This window comes from Aethalodelphis obliquidens, unplaced genomic scaffold (genome assembly GCF_003676395.1).
Source record: "Aethalodelphis obliquidens isolate GAN/ISIS:26980383/991018 unplaced genomic scaffold, ASM367639v1 scaffold38, whole genome shotgun sequence".
NCBI lineage: Eukaryota > Metazoa > Chordata > Mammalia > Artiodactyla > Delphinidae > Aethalodelphis > Aethalodelphis obliquidens.
The window spans coordinates 12,291,315-12,304,807 of record NW_020837982.1 but is presented as its reverse complement, the minus strand read 5'-3'; the positions used below and the strand labels follow the sequence as shown (position 1 = coordinate 12,304,807).

General features: G+C 46.6%; 1 protein-coding gene across 1 annotated transcript in view; it reads right to left on the bottom strand.

The window, feature by feature from the left end:
- Positions 1 to 48: 48 nt before the first annotated feature.
- The window catches only part of CFAP52 (cilia and flagella associated protein 52), a 33,996-nt gene continuing 20,551 nt past the window's right edge, over positions 49 to 13,493 (bottom strand). Inside the window, exons 9-14 of the mRNA XM_027131055.1 lie at positions 10,974 to 11,122; positions 7,974 to 8,119; positions 5,194 to 5,345; positions 4,605 to 4,707; positions 1,546 to 1,657; positions 49 to 614 (exon numbers count right to left, since the gene is read on the bottom strand). Of these exons, the coding sequence (XP_026986856.1) occupies positions 439 to 614; positions 1,546 to 1,657; positions 4,605 to 4,707; positions 5,194 to 5,345; positions 7,974 to 8,119; positions 10,974 to 11,122 (838 nt within the window). The 3' untranslated portion in view covers positions 49 to 438. The remainder of the gene's footprint in view (positions 615 to 1,545; positions 1,658 to 4,604; positions 4,708 to 5,193; positions 5,346 to 7,973; positions 8,120 to 10,973; positions 11,123 to 13,493) is intronic.

Here is a 13,493-nt window from a genome sequence, read left to right as displayed (position 1 = left end):
TGTGCTCCGCAACTGGAGAGGCCACAAGAGTGAGAGGGCTGCGTACCGCAAAAAAAAAAAAAAGAAGGTAAATTCACCTTCCTTATTTTTAGAGACTAACAGCAATGGTTATCTGTGGACAAATTATGAGGAAGGGCTGTGGGTTTTGCAGAGTCATAGAAGGGAGATTATGAAAAGAAACCAACAACTGGGAACTTACTCATAATAAAAAAACTTTACAGTCTGGACGAATTATTCTTGAACACGTCTCAGTTTTAATATACAATTCGAGAATGTAAAATGCATTCTATAAAGGAAAGGAGAAACTTGTAGATAAAGTATTTTGACCAAAGCACAGACACACAGGTGTGAGAAAGCAAGACTAGTCGTGGAGTTATCTAAGCTCAGCCTCCAACAGGACGGTATTCAATGCTGTGAATCCAGGAGGTCTCCAATGTTTCATGAGGGAAATGGGTACTTCCATCTCAAAATGGCCCCATCGGCACTCACGCTAATGATGTACTGATTTCCTGGGCTTATCCGGACGCGGGTGATGTTGCCACTGTGTCCCACCCCAACGTGAGTCACTTCACCCTCATTGTAATCCCAAACTTTGACAAGACGGTCATTTCCACCTGAAAATGACAAAGCAGTTACACGGCATTGCTGCAACAGAACAGAGAGAAACAGTCCTGATTTTAAATTACTGGATCGTTTTCAATACATTCCCCATGTGCCGATTTAAAGGAAGAAAAACCTTTCTTTATAAACACTCTTTTCCTTGATTATAAAAATCTAGATCTGTTGTAGTTAATTTGGGGGGAAAAAATGTAAAGAGGTGACATCACCCTTGATCCCACCATCCAGAAAGAACCACTAGTAACATCTTGGTTTAGTTCCTTCCGGTCTTTTCTCTGTAAGTTACACAGATATACATCTGAATATGTGATTAGGATCATACCATGTCTAATTTTATATCATGCTTTACATAAATGTGTTTGTGAAACTTTTATTGATTTGGAACATTAACTGGTTACTGTCCGGAAGAATCAAAGAGGCTGCAAGAAATGGGACTGATGCTGTTGCAGTGGGCACATTGTGTGGCAAATGCCCCCTGGAAATGCTGACCGAAAAGCCTGGCATTTAAGACTTCAGTAGGAAATAGCAGAGCAAGGCAGGCTGGACAGCCCAGCCCATGTAAAGGCCCATTTCTTTCTTTCTTTCTTTTTTAATTAATTAATTTGTTTAAATTGAAGTATAATTGGTTTACAATATCGTGTAAAGGCCCATTTCTTTCATCGCTGTCCACCACAAAAAAACCACGCAGTGGAAGCTTAGGTTTATATTTGTGTCCCTAAGGCTCATGAGCAAATGTTTCCTCTCATTGAAATGTGGCTTCTGGAGTTTTCTTTCCCAGCCACACCGGCTGCAGTGTTCGGGCCTGAATCTAACCACGTTGCCCTTTAGACCCTTTTGTGGTCACTTCCAGTTGCCTCCCGCCTGGGAGTTCCACTTTCCCATTTAAATAAGCTGGGCTTGGCTTTCTTCTCTTATCCCAGGACTGACCTGTGACAAAGTGCACTCCTTCCACGGTGATATCCATGCCATTGACAGCCCCGGACAAGGAACCTTCCAACTCTCTGATTACTGACCCATCAAACACTTCCCAGTAAGCAATCTGGAATTCGAGAAAGAAGCATGAGGCGGGGTTCAGCTCAGTGAAATCATCCACACGCATGCTAACAAAAGAAGGTTCTACTTTATATAGCAGACGGCAAAAATACACCCGGGATGATACACCAGCTGAAATTATAAATAGGCTAAAGCAGGGGGTGGAGAAATCATTTTAATATTTTTAGTAGTGGCTTTAAAATTTGCACTCAATTTAAAGAGGTGTTGATATGCCGATAAACTGGATTGAGACAGAGAGTGCTTTCGGTCAGATGGCGCAGACTGAGCCTGAAGGGAGCTGTAAAGGAGAGAAGGAAGCGGCCACTGCATCCACTTTCCCAATTCTGCTCAAGAGGAGGAAAGTGAAGCTTTCTTTAGGCCTGGCGGGAGGGGAAAGCATTTCCTTCCTCCAGCTTGGGGAATGAGCAGTTCTGGAAAGTTCTGGAGACTGGGCCTTAAAAAGTGAGCTCTCACCGCGGCTGGCCCTCCCTCTTCCTCACCCCACCCTTATTCCAAACCTTCTCTTCTGCCTCAAAGCAACAGAACATTCCGCAGGGCTGGGTTTAAACAGAGACTGATCATATATTCCACCCGCATCCTCACACACACCCCCGCCCCCTCCTGGGCCAAGGAACTGGGTTAGGGGTGGAAAAGAGACAGGGGCTCAAGGAAGGGAGATTTTTCTCTGAATATACTGCTTTTATGCTTTTTTTTTTTTTTAACTTTGTAAATGTACAACCAATTCACAAATAAAATTTCTTTCTAGGGCTTCCCTGGTGGCGCAGTGGTTGAGAGTCCGCCTGCCGATGCAGGGGACACGGGTTCGTGCCCCGGTCCGGGAGGATCCCATGTGCCGCGGAGCGGCTGGGCCCGTGAGCCATGGCCGCTGAGCCTGCGCGTCCGGAGCCTGTGCTCCGCAACGGGAGAGGCCACAACGGTGAGAGGCCCGCGTACCGCAAAAAAAAAAAAAAAAAAAAATTTCTATCTAAACATAGAGCCCTTGACCAGGAATCAGGAGTGGGAACTTGGGTATTTCACCCAGAACTTTCTCTTTGTTTCATGTTGATGGCAACTTCCTGTGTTCCCGTCATTACGCCAGGAATCTGTATTCCTCTGATTTTAGCTAGAAATGGTGTCTGCTATTTAAAATTTTTCTTTTCTTTTTATTTATTTATTTTGCTTTATAGTTTCTATCGATGCTCGGTCACTTTAACAATAAAGTTCTGATTTCATAGTAAAAACATAAAGGAGTATGAAAGCATGCCAAAATCCTAGTTTCTCAGGAATCCCATCGATGTAAGTCACTGGTGCTTGATGACCAGCTTCCTTGACCAGGGAAGTCAAAGTGAGCCTCCCCTGGGCTTTCCCAAGCGTCCTCTGCCGGGGATGGTCTTCCCTGAGATCAAAGCATGGCTGGGTCCTCCTGGCACTCAGGCCTCAGCTCAAGCGCCACCTCCTTAAGGAGGCCTCACTGACCATCCTTGCTAAAACAGCTTCCTTCTCCCAGCCATTATCCTATAGCCTGTTCTATATATTTTTTTAGCTCTTTCACCATCTCGTATCATCTTGTTCACTTATTACTCATTGCTCTTTCATGGACTCATTTACATGTGTACTATCCCATTCCATCCCCTCCCACCCAAAATTAATACAGAAGGTAGGTAAGCTCCATGACAGCAGGGACACTGTCATGTCCCCAGCACTTAGAGTAGTTGGACAGATTTGTGATTTATGGTTGGAATATTCTGGTCAAAATTCAAATAAGAGGGAAATAGACTGTTTCAAGCCTCAAAAGCTGAAACCTAGAATATGGCAGACATCACACTAATTTAGAAACAATATGAACCGTCCATCAAAGCATTTATAGTGACGTGGTGATTAACTCCCTAATATCCCTCCCACCCCAGTGCCAAGAGGAAGCCCACTTAGACCACAAGTCAAGCACAGGTTGGGGGATGGGCAGGCATAGGCCAGTTTGGGCAGATGAGACACAAAGAAACCTAACAATCTACAGAGACTGGAACACAGAGGCAGTTCTTCACGCCCTCCCAGAACATTCTGTGTGTGTCGGGCAGATCCTGGTTGGACCAGGCAGCATTCCTTGGGTTTTTATGACAAAGTGTCTCAGGCAGTCGTTCCCAATCACCTGGGAAGCTTAAACAGGAAAAAACCCCACTCCTAGATTCTAATTTGGGGGGTGGAGGTGGGGAGGGAAGGTACCTTTTGTATTTTTCCCTCAATACTTTTAACTCCATGAACTTAGCCTGTATCTGGCAAAACAATAAATATGCAAACTCTTCTTCAATTATCTCAAAGTCTACATTAGGGGTATTCAAACCCAGTAATTGGATGTGCAGGTAATCAGGCCAAGATTTGGCTGATCCGATGTGGCTGGCAGGGTGGGAGACACCCCAGCTTCCTTGCCCTTCCATGTGTCTCTCTCCTGAAGCCTCCTGCTTGCTCCAAGGGGGAAATGTTCCCCCCCCAAATAATGGCCAATTTTCACTGAAGGACATGGACTCCCTAGCTTAAGAGATTTTTAATATATTGACAAAGTAGGGTGATGAGAGATGAGCTCTATTGTCATTCAATTTGAATTTAATCAAAGTGACAGCTCCTTTGGGCACAACACTTCCAGCCTTAGAAATGTCGTCATAATCAAAACCAGTACTTACTGAGCGCCCGCTCTGTGCCAGGCCCCCTGCTTTTAGCATCATATTCAATCATGACTTTAATCCCCACAGCAACTGCATGAGGTCAGTGGTGTCGTCACTTCCATTTTGCAGAAAAGGAAGCAAAGGCACCCCAAAACGTTATGTAGCATTTCCAAACTGACACGGCGGATCACCAGCAAACCCATGGTTTGAACTGGCATGGCCTGACTCCAGGGCCTGTACCCTCAGCCACAAGGCGTCACTGCTCTTCTCTTGTACCAGAAAGATCTTGACTCTTACCTTTCTGTCTGTCCCGCTGGTGATGATCTGGAACTCTTCAGGGTGGTAACAAACACACTGGAATAAGGTGTTAGCCAGGATCATCTGATTCCTCCTAAGACGCCTGAAAAATAGATTCCAGAGCTGTGAAACATGACTTTCTCTTCCTGAGAGAGCTTATTTACTATTTTTAAAATATATATATATTTATTTATTTTTGGCTGCATTGGGTCTTCGTTGCTGCACGCGGGCTTTTCTCTAGTTGCAGTGAGTGGGGTCTACTCTTCTTTGCGGTGCATGGGGCTTCTCATTGTGGGAGCTTCTCTTTTTGCAGAGCACGGGCTCTAGGCGCACAGGCTTCAGTAGTTGTGGCTCACGGGCTCTAGAGCGCAGGCTCAGTAGTTGTGGCTCATGGGCTTAGTTGCTCCGCGGCACGTGGGATCTTCCCGGGCCAGGGCTCGAACCCGTGTCCCGTGCGTCGGCAGGCGGACTCTCAACCACTGCGCCACCAGGGAAGCCCTCTACCCTTTGTTTGAGTCTTCCCTTGAGTTCAATAAAATGCTGGGATTGAGTTCTGCATCACTTGGTCCTCCCCATCACTGGTACCTACACGAGGTCCCATATGATGCAGGTGCCGTCCGTGCTGGCCGTGACGCACTCCTCGTTGCTCTTCTTCACCCTGATACAGGACACGGAGGACTTGTGCTCCTTCAGGGCCTCCTCCAGCTTCTGGGTCTGGTGGCCTATCTGCCACACCCTCACCTGCAAGCCACAAAGCACAGGCTCTCAATTCCATCTTGGGAATTTTTGAAGGGGGTTAAAAAAAAGTAAAAAATAAAAAGATTCCAAGAGCTTTCTCACCTCCTGGGCTGACTTGCTTTTTCTAATTCCCTGTCCTCATCTCAGTCGAGTGAGGTAGGGATGCCAAGTTGCAGGGTGGGAATATTCTTCCACGGAGCCAGGGAGATGCCTACCAGGGAGCCTACACCAGTTTTTACTTTAGGACTGAGAAATATATCGGACACCCGCTGCTAAAACCAGTAATGCAGGGGCTGCGGCTAAACCGGGTGAAACAACATGTCTGCTCGTTTCTGCTGAGCACTGCTCTCAAAGTCCTGCCTCCATCAGGGAATCTCTTGGGTACCCAGAGCCATATTTAAACTTTCACATCAGCTGCTGTCTCAATCATTTAAAATCAGTGGTTCTCAACTCCACGGAAGCCAACACCCAACTTTCAGTAACAAATATTGTCTAATATCCCTTTGCTATCTTGAAATGAAATGCAGAGGTGATACAACTACCTACACACAAAATTTCAAAACTGGCAAGTACGATGCCCTAACTGTAATACAAAGGGTAAGTAGAAAGGAAAGTTATTTGGTTATAACAGTAGGACATGTAATGGATAAACGCTCTGTCACAACTATACCAGAGAACATAGTAATGTAGTCAGATGCTTCTTATAATGAACGTGTTGGACTTCTAAAACATAAGAAGAGCAGAAATTATTTTGTATAAGTGATAAAAGACAACAGAGGAGCCACGGTCTAGTTGAACACTAAATTGAAAACTAGTGTTGGGATCAGTAATAACAGACTAACTTATTTGCACCTGACAAGAGGAAAATAACCTTAAATGAAGTAAGAAAAACATTCAAAGACACTTTCTTAGTCAAGAAGATGAGGAAGCGTGAGGTTATCCCAAATGAGCCAGGCCATCTTCCTTGCTATGGTGTTCAAATAACTCAGCATGTTTTTTTGTTTTTGTTTTTGTTTTTTTTTTTTGCGATACACAGGTCTCTCACTGTTGTGGCCTCTCCTGTTGCGGAGCACAGGCTCCGGACGCGCAGGCTCAGCGGCCATGGCTCACGGGCCCAGCCGCTCCGCGGCATGTGGGATCTTCCCGGACCAGGGCATGAACCCACGTCCCCTGCATCGGCAGGCGGACTCTCAACCACTGCGCCACCAGGGAAGCCCACTCAGTATGTCTTGACATGGGACAGGGTGATGACTATTGCCAGAGAAAACAAACAGATCCAGAATCTTGAATGTATGGAGGCAGGCAGTGGCTCTCTAGCCAGGGTGAGATGCAGATGTTCTAGCCAGTGTGGTGTGGGCACCAGCCAAACAGCACAGGACGGGAGCCTTGGATGTGCCGACCATTAGCTGGGGGATGGCAGGGAGGTTTGGGTATAAACTCAGGTAACGGCCAATGAAAGTGGAAATAAAATACTTAAGAGTACCTTAGCAATCCCAGGATTCAGACCGGTGCACCCCCGCGGACCAGCAGCCCTGGTCTCTAGTACTTACAAAGACCTTGAAGACTATGTTCTTGGAAGAAAAGGTCTGGAGTAGCTGTGGGGAATGGGAGCGGGCATTGTGAAAAGACTGCCGATCAGGGCTGGGGGCGACGAATCTGTTTTGTGCGATTCCCTCCTGTAACCCTCCTCAGCAGGGTCGATGCCCCCAAAGGCTGAGGGAGCAAGCAAGGATGCTGTGGGTGTTAGCAACAGCGTGGCTGAAGGGATGAGGGAAGGGAACAGAGCCGCGAGGGTGATAATGGCAGAGAGCAGGGGGATGGTCTAGGACTAGGTGTGTCTGTGGAGCATCTGCAGGGTTTAGTCCACATGGAGATGTGCTCTGATCGTGAAATGCACACCAGATTCTGAAGACTTCGTACAAAATAAAGAGTGTAAAAAAAATCTCACTAATTGGAGTATTGCTATCTTCACTTTATACTTTACTTTTACAGGAAACTGAAGCACAGAGAGGTTAAAGCACACACCCTAGGTCACACAGCTGGGAAGTGACAGAAGTGAAATCGGAGCCCAGGCAATGTGGCCCCAGAACCCGAACATTCAGCCACTAACGGGTTTGATCCAAACTCTGCCAAAGGCTACGTGAAGATGCTGTATCTTTCTTCTCCCTAAAAAGATGTTTTAGGCTCCTTGAAATGATGGAACGAAAAGGTCGAGTGTAATAATTTTGAAGTGATGGTCGAAGCATCTGGGTAGATGAAAGAATCAATTCTAAAAATAGCATCTCCTTTACAAGATAAGATAAAGACAATTGATATAACTGGTTTTTGAAGGAGAAAAAAAGTATTCTAAAACTCTGGCAAAACACCAACTTGGATTCCTAGCTCAATTCCCTGTAGAATGATTTCATGTCTGTATCCTAAATGTCCTTTCTGGGAACAAAAATATTGATATGTGTATTTATATTATTAGAACTTTAATTTATGAGGTATTTCAGAGTTTCATCAAAAATCTTAATTTGGTCCTGCCTGATTCCTAGTACAGGTGAAAAAAATCAAATTAGTGGCCTGCTATGAGGCAGTTGCTCTGAACCAAGGGCTATTTTAAAAAGATTCTGCCTTCGAGAATAATACCTCCCCTTCCCCACCGCCGCTGATGACCCTTTTACAGTCACTGGTGGTGGCGATGGCCGTCACTCCAATCCTGTGGGCGTTGTTAATGACGTACATCAGCCGGCCTGTCTCTGGGGCAAAGGCTCGGATCTTACCGTCGTCCCACGCTGGCACGAAAGGGAAACAAAGGCAGGCAGGATGAGTATACTCGTGGTCTCGGCAGACTGCGGCTCTCTTAAATCTTAAGTGAGAGACAGGACTGGGGGCAGTGGTGGTGATGGAGGGAAGAGGCCGATCTCCCACCAGCTGCCAGGAATCATAGCCCCCTTTTCCCCGATTCCCCAAACTGGCCACACCTCCTGAGGGAAATGAGCGACTTGCCTTAGTTGAACCTGCCTCCAGGTGAGCCCCATCCCAGGAGAGAGAAGCGGGAGGCCAGCTCCCACCTCTCCCATGAGCCGCACAACTTGCACATTCAAGCGGCTGGTCGATCATGCCTCTGGGAGGCAGAACTTAACACCTGCAAATAAATGTTGCCTTCCCACCCCTTGCCCCCACTTTAAACCTGATGCTTCTTCTCCCACTCCCATCATCTTCCCCGTCTCAATAAAAGTCGCCACCACCCAAACAGCTGCTCAAGCCAAGAACTTCAGAGCCATCCTTGATTCCTCTCTATGCCGTCCACCCAACCCAACCCAACCTCCGATCCATCACAAGTCCCATCAGCATTACAATCTGAACACAGTAAATCTGGCCACGTCTCAACCCTTCCCCTGGGACCACCTTTGTCCAAGCCACCAGCATCTCTCTCCTGGATTATTATAACAGCTTTCTCCCTAGCCTGAGACTCTTGCCCTCCTGCAATCAATTATTTATGCAGGGGCCAGGGTGAACTTCTTAAAATCATTTCACCTCCTTGAGGAAGAACTTTCAAAAAGCTTTTCCCCACTGCACTTACAATGAAAATCAACTCCTTAATTCTCTAGAGTAACTAGTCTCTGCTCCCTCCCTACCCCTTCAATTTCTTCTACTACTACTCTCCCTCAACCCTGAGCCCAACCTTACCCTCTAAGCTTCAGACACGCTGGTCCTCTTTCTATCCCTCAAACACACCAAGTAATTTCCCACCTCAGGGCCTTTGCACTTGCTGTTCCCTCTTCCTGCTGTGCTCTTTACCCAGCTCTTCACCTGGCTGGCTGCCCCTCATCACCTCCAGCATCAGTTCTGGATCTTAGCAATTTTAAATAGGATGCTCAAGGTGGATCCCATTTCCGCCAAGATTCGAGGCGGTGAGGTGGTGAGGAAATGAGTCATGGGGCTCTCTGGGGAAAGAACATTCCAGGCAGACTGAACAGCTCTAGCAAAGGCCCTATGTGTAACATAGGAAGAGCAAAGAAGCACGTATGGCTCGGGGGGCTGAGCAGTAAGAGACGAAGTCAGAGGTAAGAAGGTGGGGCTTGGGGGGAGAGAAGTCAGGGGGGACCTTGCAGGCAATTGCAGGGACTTTGTCTTTTTTTTTTAATTAATTAATTAATTAATTATTTTTGGCTGTGTTGGGTCTTCGTCTCTGCGCGAGGGCTTTCTCTAGTTGCAGCGAGCGGGGCCACTCTTCATCGCGGTGCACGGGCCTCTCACTGTCGCGGCCTCTCTTGCTGCAGAGCACAGGCTCCAGACGCGCAGGCTCAGTAGTTGTGGCTCACGGGCCTGGTTGGTCCGCAGTATGTGGGATCTTCCCAGACCAGGGCTCGAACCCGTGTCCCCTGCATTGGCAGGCAGATTCTCAGCCACTGCGCCACCAGGGAAGCCCTGTCTTTTATTTTTAAAAAGGAAAGGACCGTTGAGCCCTAGAAATGGCACGATCTGACTTACACTTTAAAGAGTTTTCTGGCATCTGTGTTGAGAGCAGATCGGGGGAGAAGAGTAATGGGCAAGAGCAGAGCAGGGAGTCCTGGTAGGAAGCTTCTAGAATAATCTAGGAGAGAGAAGGTGGTGGCTGAGACGAGGGTGGAGATGATGAGATGGATGGGATCTTGGATATACTCTGAAGGGGGAGCCATTGGGGGGAGACGGGGGTGGGGTATTAGAGGAAAAGAGCAGGTGATGGGGACTCCAAGATTCTTGACCCCGGGGTTTGTTCGTTCTAAGTGTAATGTAAGGTAAGAGCTTCCGGTGACTGCTCTGTGGAGAAGACACGCCCCAGGGGAGAATCCAACACGAGGAGACAGAACCAAGGAAAGAGGGGATGAGATGGGTTTTATTTTATTTTATTTATTATTATTATTTTTTTTTTTGGTGGTGTCGCAGCATGTGGGATCTTAGTTCCCCAGCCAGGGATCAAACCCCTGCCCCCTGCAGTAGAAGTGCAGAGTCCTAACCACTGGACTGCCGGGGAAGTCTCCTGATATCACTGTTTAAATAGCTGCCCCTAAAGACCTACTTGACTTTTCATTCATGTGAACCAGTGAATTCACTTTTGACCACTGGGGAAATCTGTATATGGATTGAACATAAACAATATTAAGAAATTAGGATTTTATAGGAAAATATTTTTAGAGATGCATACTGAAGTAGTTAGAGGTAGAATATCATGGTGTCTACAATTTATGTTAAAATATTTTGGCATCACATAATCAACTGAATGAAAAAAAAATTCCCTTGGCGCTATAACTTAGTTTAAGTAGTTTTTAATCTCTTGAACAACAAAAAGGGTTCTCATTCAAGTGCCCTGGACTCGCTAAGGCCTCAAATCCACTTTGTAAATGATTGACTGAATTTCCTTGCTAGAGAGAAAGCAACATGCTCTATGCAGCAACGTGGGGGAAGAGAGATTGGGGCTTGGTAATTCCCAGCTCAGAAGGAATCCCAGCTGGACGGGAATTCCAGAGAGAGGCTAGATGAGAAGCCAGTGGACAGTGGGAGTCTGTTCCAGGTCATCCCCATGTCGCGCCTGGTAGGATAAGAATGACGAGAACCAAAGCCACAGCCGGGGCCCGAAGCCAAACCCCGGCACACCGACCTTACCGGAAATGATGCTCTTGCCGTCCCTCATGAAATCGATGCCACGGCAGGTCATGTTGGGCACAGTGATCCGCAGCAGCTCCCTGTTGGACAGCGTGTGCCACACCCGGATGTCCTTCTTGGCACAGGTGGCAAAGAGCTCAGCGGTGCCACTGCAAAGAAGCCACCGAGAGGATAAGGGATGCAGCCATACGAGATGCACAGTGTTTCTCAGGTGCCGGTCTGACACTAAAATGGCCTTCGCGAGGATGGAGGGAAGGATGCCTTTAGACACCTATTATCTCAAGCTTGATGGCCTTACAGATTTTTTGTGTAAAATGGCATGTGATGCCCTCGAACCACCTGTGGACCATCGTTCATAGCCTTGGGACTTCCCTGGCAGTCCAGCAGTTAGGACTCTGCAATTCCATTGCAGGGGGCACGGGTTCAACCCCGGGTCGGGGAACTAAGATCCTGCAGACCACGTGGTGCGGCCAAAAAAAAAAAAAAATTCTTTCATAGTCTTTTTTCTTACGAAGGGTTGGGACAAAGTTGCTCAAAAGGAAAATGCCAATTTAGAAGTCTTTCAGTGTCCTGTTGATCGCAAGTAACACATGAGAAGAAATACATCTGTGGAATATTTATATTAAAAGAGACTAAACAAACCTTTTCCTGTAAAGGAGACAATCTTGTTAAAATTTCAAAGAAGAAAATGACAAGGGTTCTAGAATTCATGTTTGCAGACAACCCACAATACTTCTTTGCTTAGTTATGAGAAAATATGAGATTGTGAACAAGGAAGAAAAACCCATAGTAATTGGTCTGTTGGGTTTTTTTTTCCCCAATGGACAACTCGTAAATATAATGAAAAATGCCCCCAAAATTACAGATTATTCCAATTTGAGAAAAAGGAGTCATACCAGGGTACAATAAAGACCATCTGCTTTATAAGTATGCATTTCTAGGGACTTCCCTGGTGGTCCAGTGGTTAAGACTCCCCGCTTCCACTGCAGGGGGCACGGTTCCATCCCTGGCTGGGGGCACTAAATTCCCACATGCCACAGGGCGTGTCCAGAAAAATAAAGTATGCATTTCTAGCTAAAGTCCTTGTGGAGACTGGGCTTTTAGATTTAAATACCTCTCAAGAAATTCCTACCTATCAGCATAAGCACATCCATAAAAAGAGAGTCCCTCTCTCTGAGGTTAAAATCTACTCACTTTGGAATGAATGGAAAAATAAGTGGATCATTTCCACATACTTAGCTTTGGGACTCAGAGGTAAAATTATGATGCTGGACTACCACCTAGAAACAGCAAGCTCTGGGACTCTCCTGGTGGTCCAGAGGTTAAGACTCCACGCTCCCAATGCAGGGGGCCCAGCTGGGTTCGATCCTTGGTCAGGGAACTTGATCCTGCATGCATGCCACAACTAAGACCCGGCGCAGCCAAATAAAATAAATAAATAAATATTTTTTTTAAAAAAAGAAACAGCAAGTGCTGGAACAGGAAAGCAGGAGCTCCTTGCTCCTGGCAATTCTGATTAACAGAGATCAAATCAAACCAACATTGGAGTGGTAATATTTATCGAAATAAGAAATGTTTTATGTCAGACACTGCCTTCAGTGAATGAGCTCCTCCTTGGGGGAACATGAGCTCTTTTTTTTTCTTTTTAATTCATTTATTTATTTTTGGCTGTGTTGGGTCTTCGTTGCTGCTCGTGGGCTTTCTCTAGTTGCGACGAGCGGGGGCTACTCTTCGTTGTGGTGCGCGGGCTTCTCATTGCTGTGGCTTCTCTTGTTGTAGAACACGGGCTCTAGGCACTAGGGCTCAGTAGTTGTGGCGCGTGGGCTCTAGAGTGCAGGCTCGGTAGTTGTGGTGCACAGGCTTAGTTGCTCTGCAGCATGTGGGATCTTTCCGGACCAGGGCTCGAACCCGTGTCCCCTGCATTGGCAGGCGGATTCTTAACCACTGTACCACCAGGGAAGTCCCAACATGAGCTCTTAAAGAAGCATATGGACTCCTATGAAAATCAAGTATCACGGAATGAATCTACCTAGAGAACTTTCCAAATTCTCCCTCCCCGAGATGGACAGTCCACTTCCTCAGGAATTAAGCCTAGTCCAAAAACCTCCTGAGTTTAGGATCTGAGAGATTAAGTTCCAAATTGATTGGATCAAGATGGTACACTAAGTATGTGTGCTCCTTCCCACCCAGCTAAAATCCCACTCCTGGGGAGTTCCCTGGCAGTCCAGTGGTTAGGACTCAGAGCTTTCACTGCCGTGGCCCGGCTTCAATCCCTGGTCGCGGAACTAAGATCCCACAAGCTGCGTGGCACAGTCAAAAAAATAAAATAAAATAAAATCCTACTCCTGGGCATATATCCAGAAACATACGCTTGTGATGTTGGAGCAGTGAAGTGGTCACACAAACTTCCCACAGATAACGTTTATAAAAGCCAGATAAAATGAACAACAATAAGAACCAAAAATCCTGAAGACGGGGCTTCCCTGGTGACGCAGTGGTTAAGAATCCGCCTGCCAATGC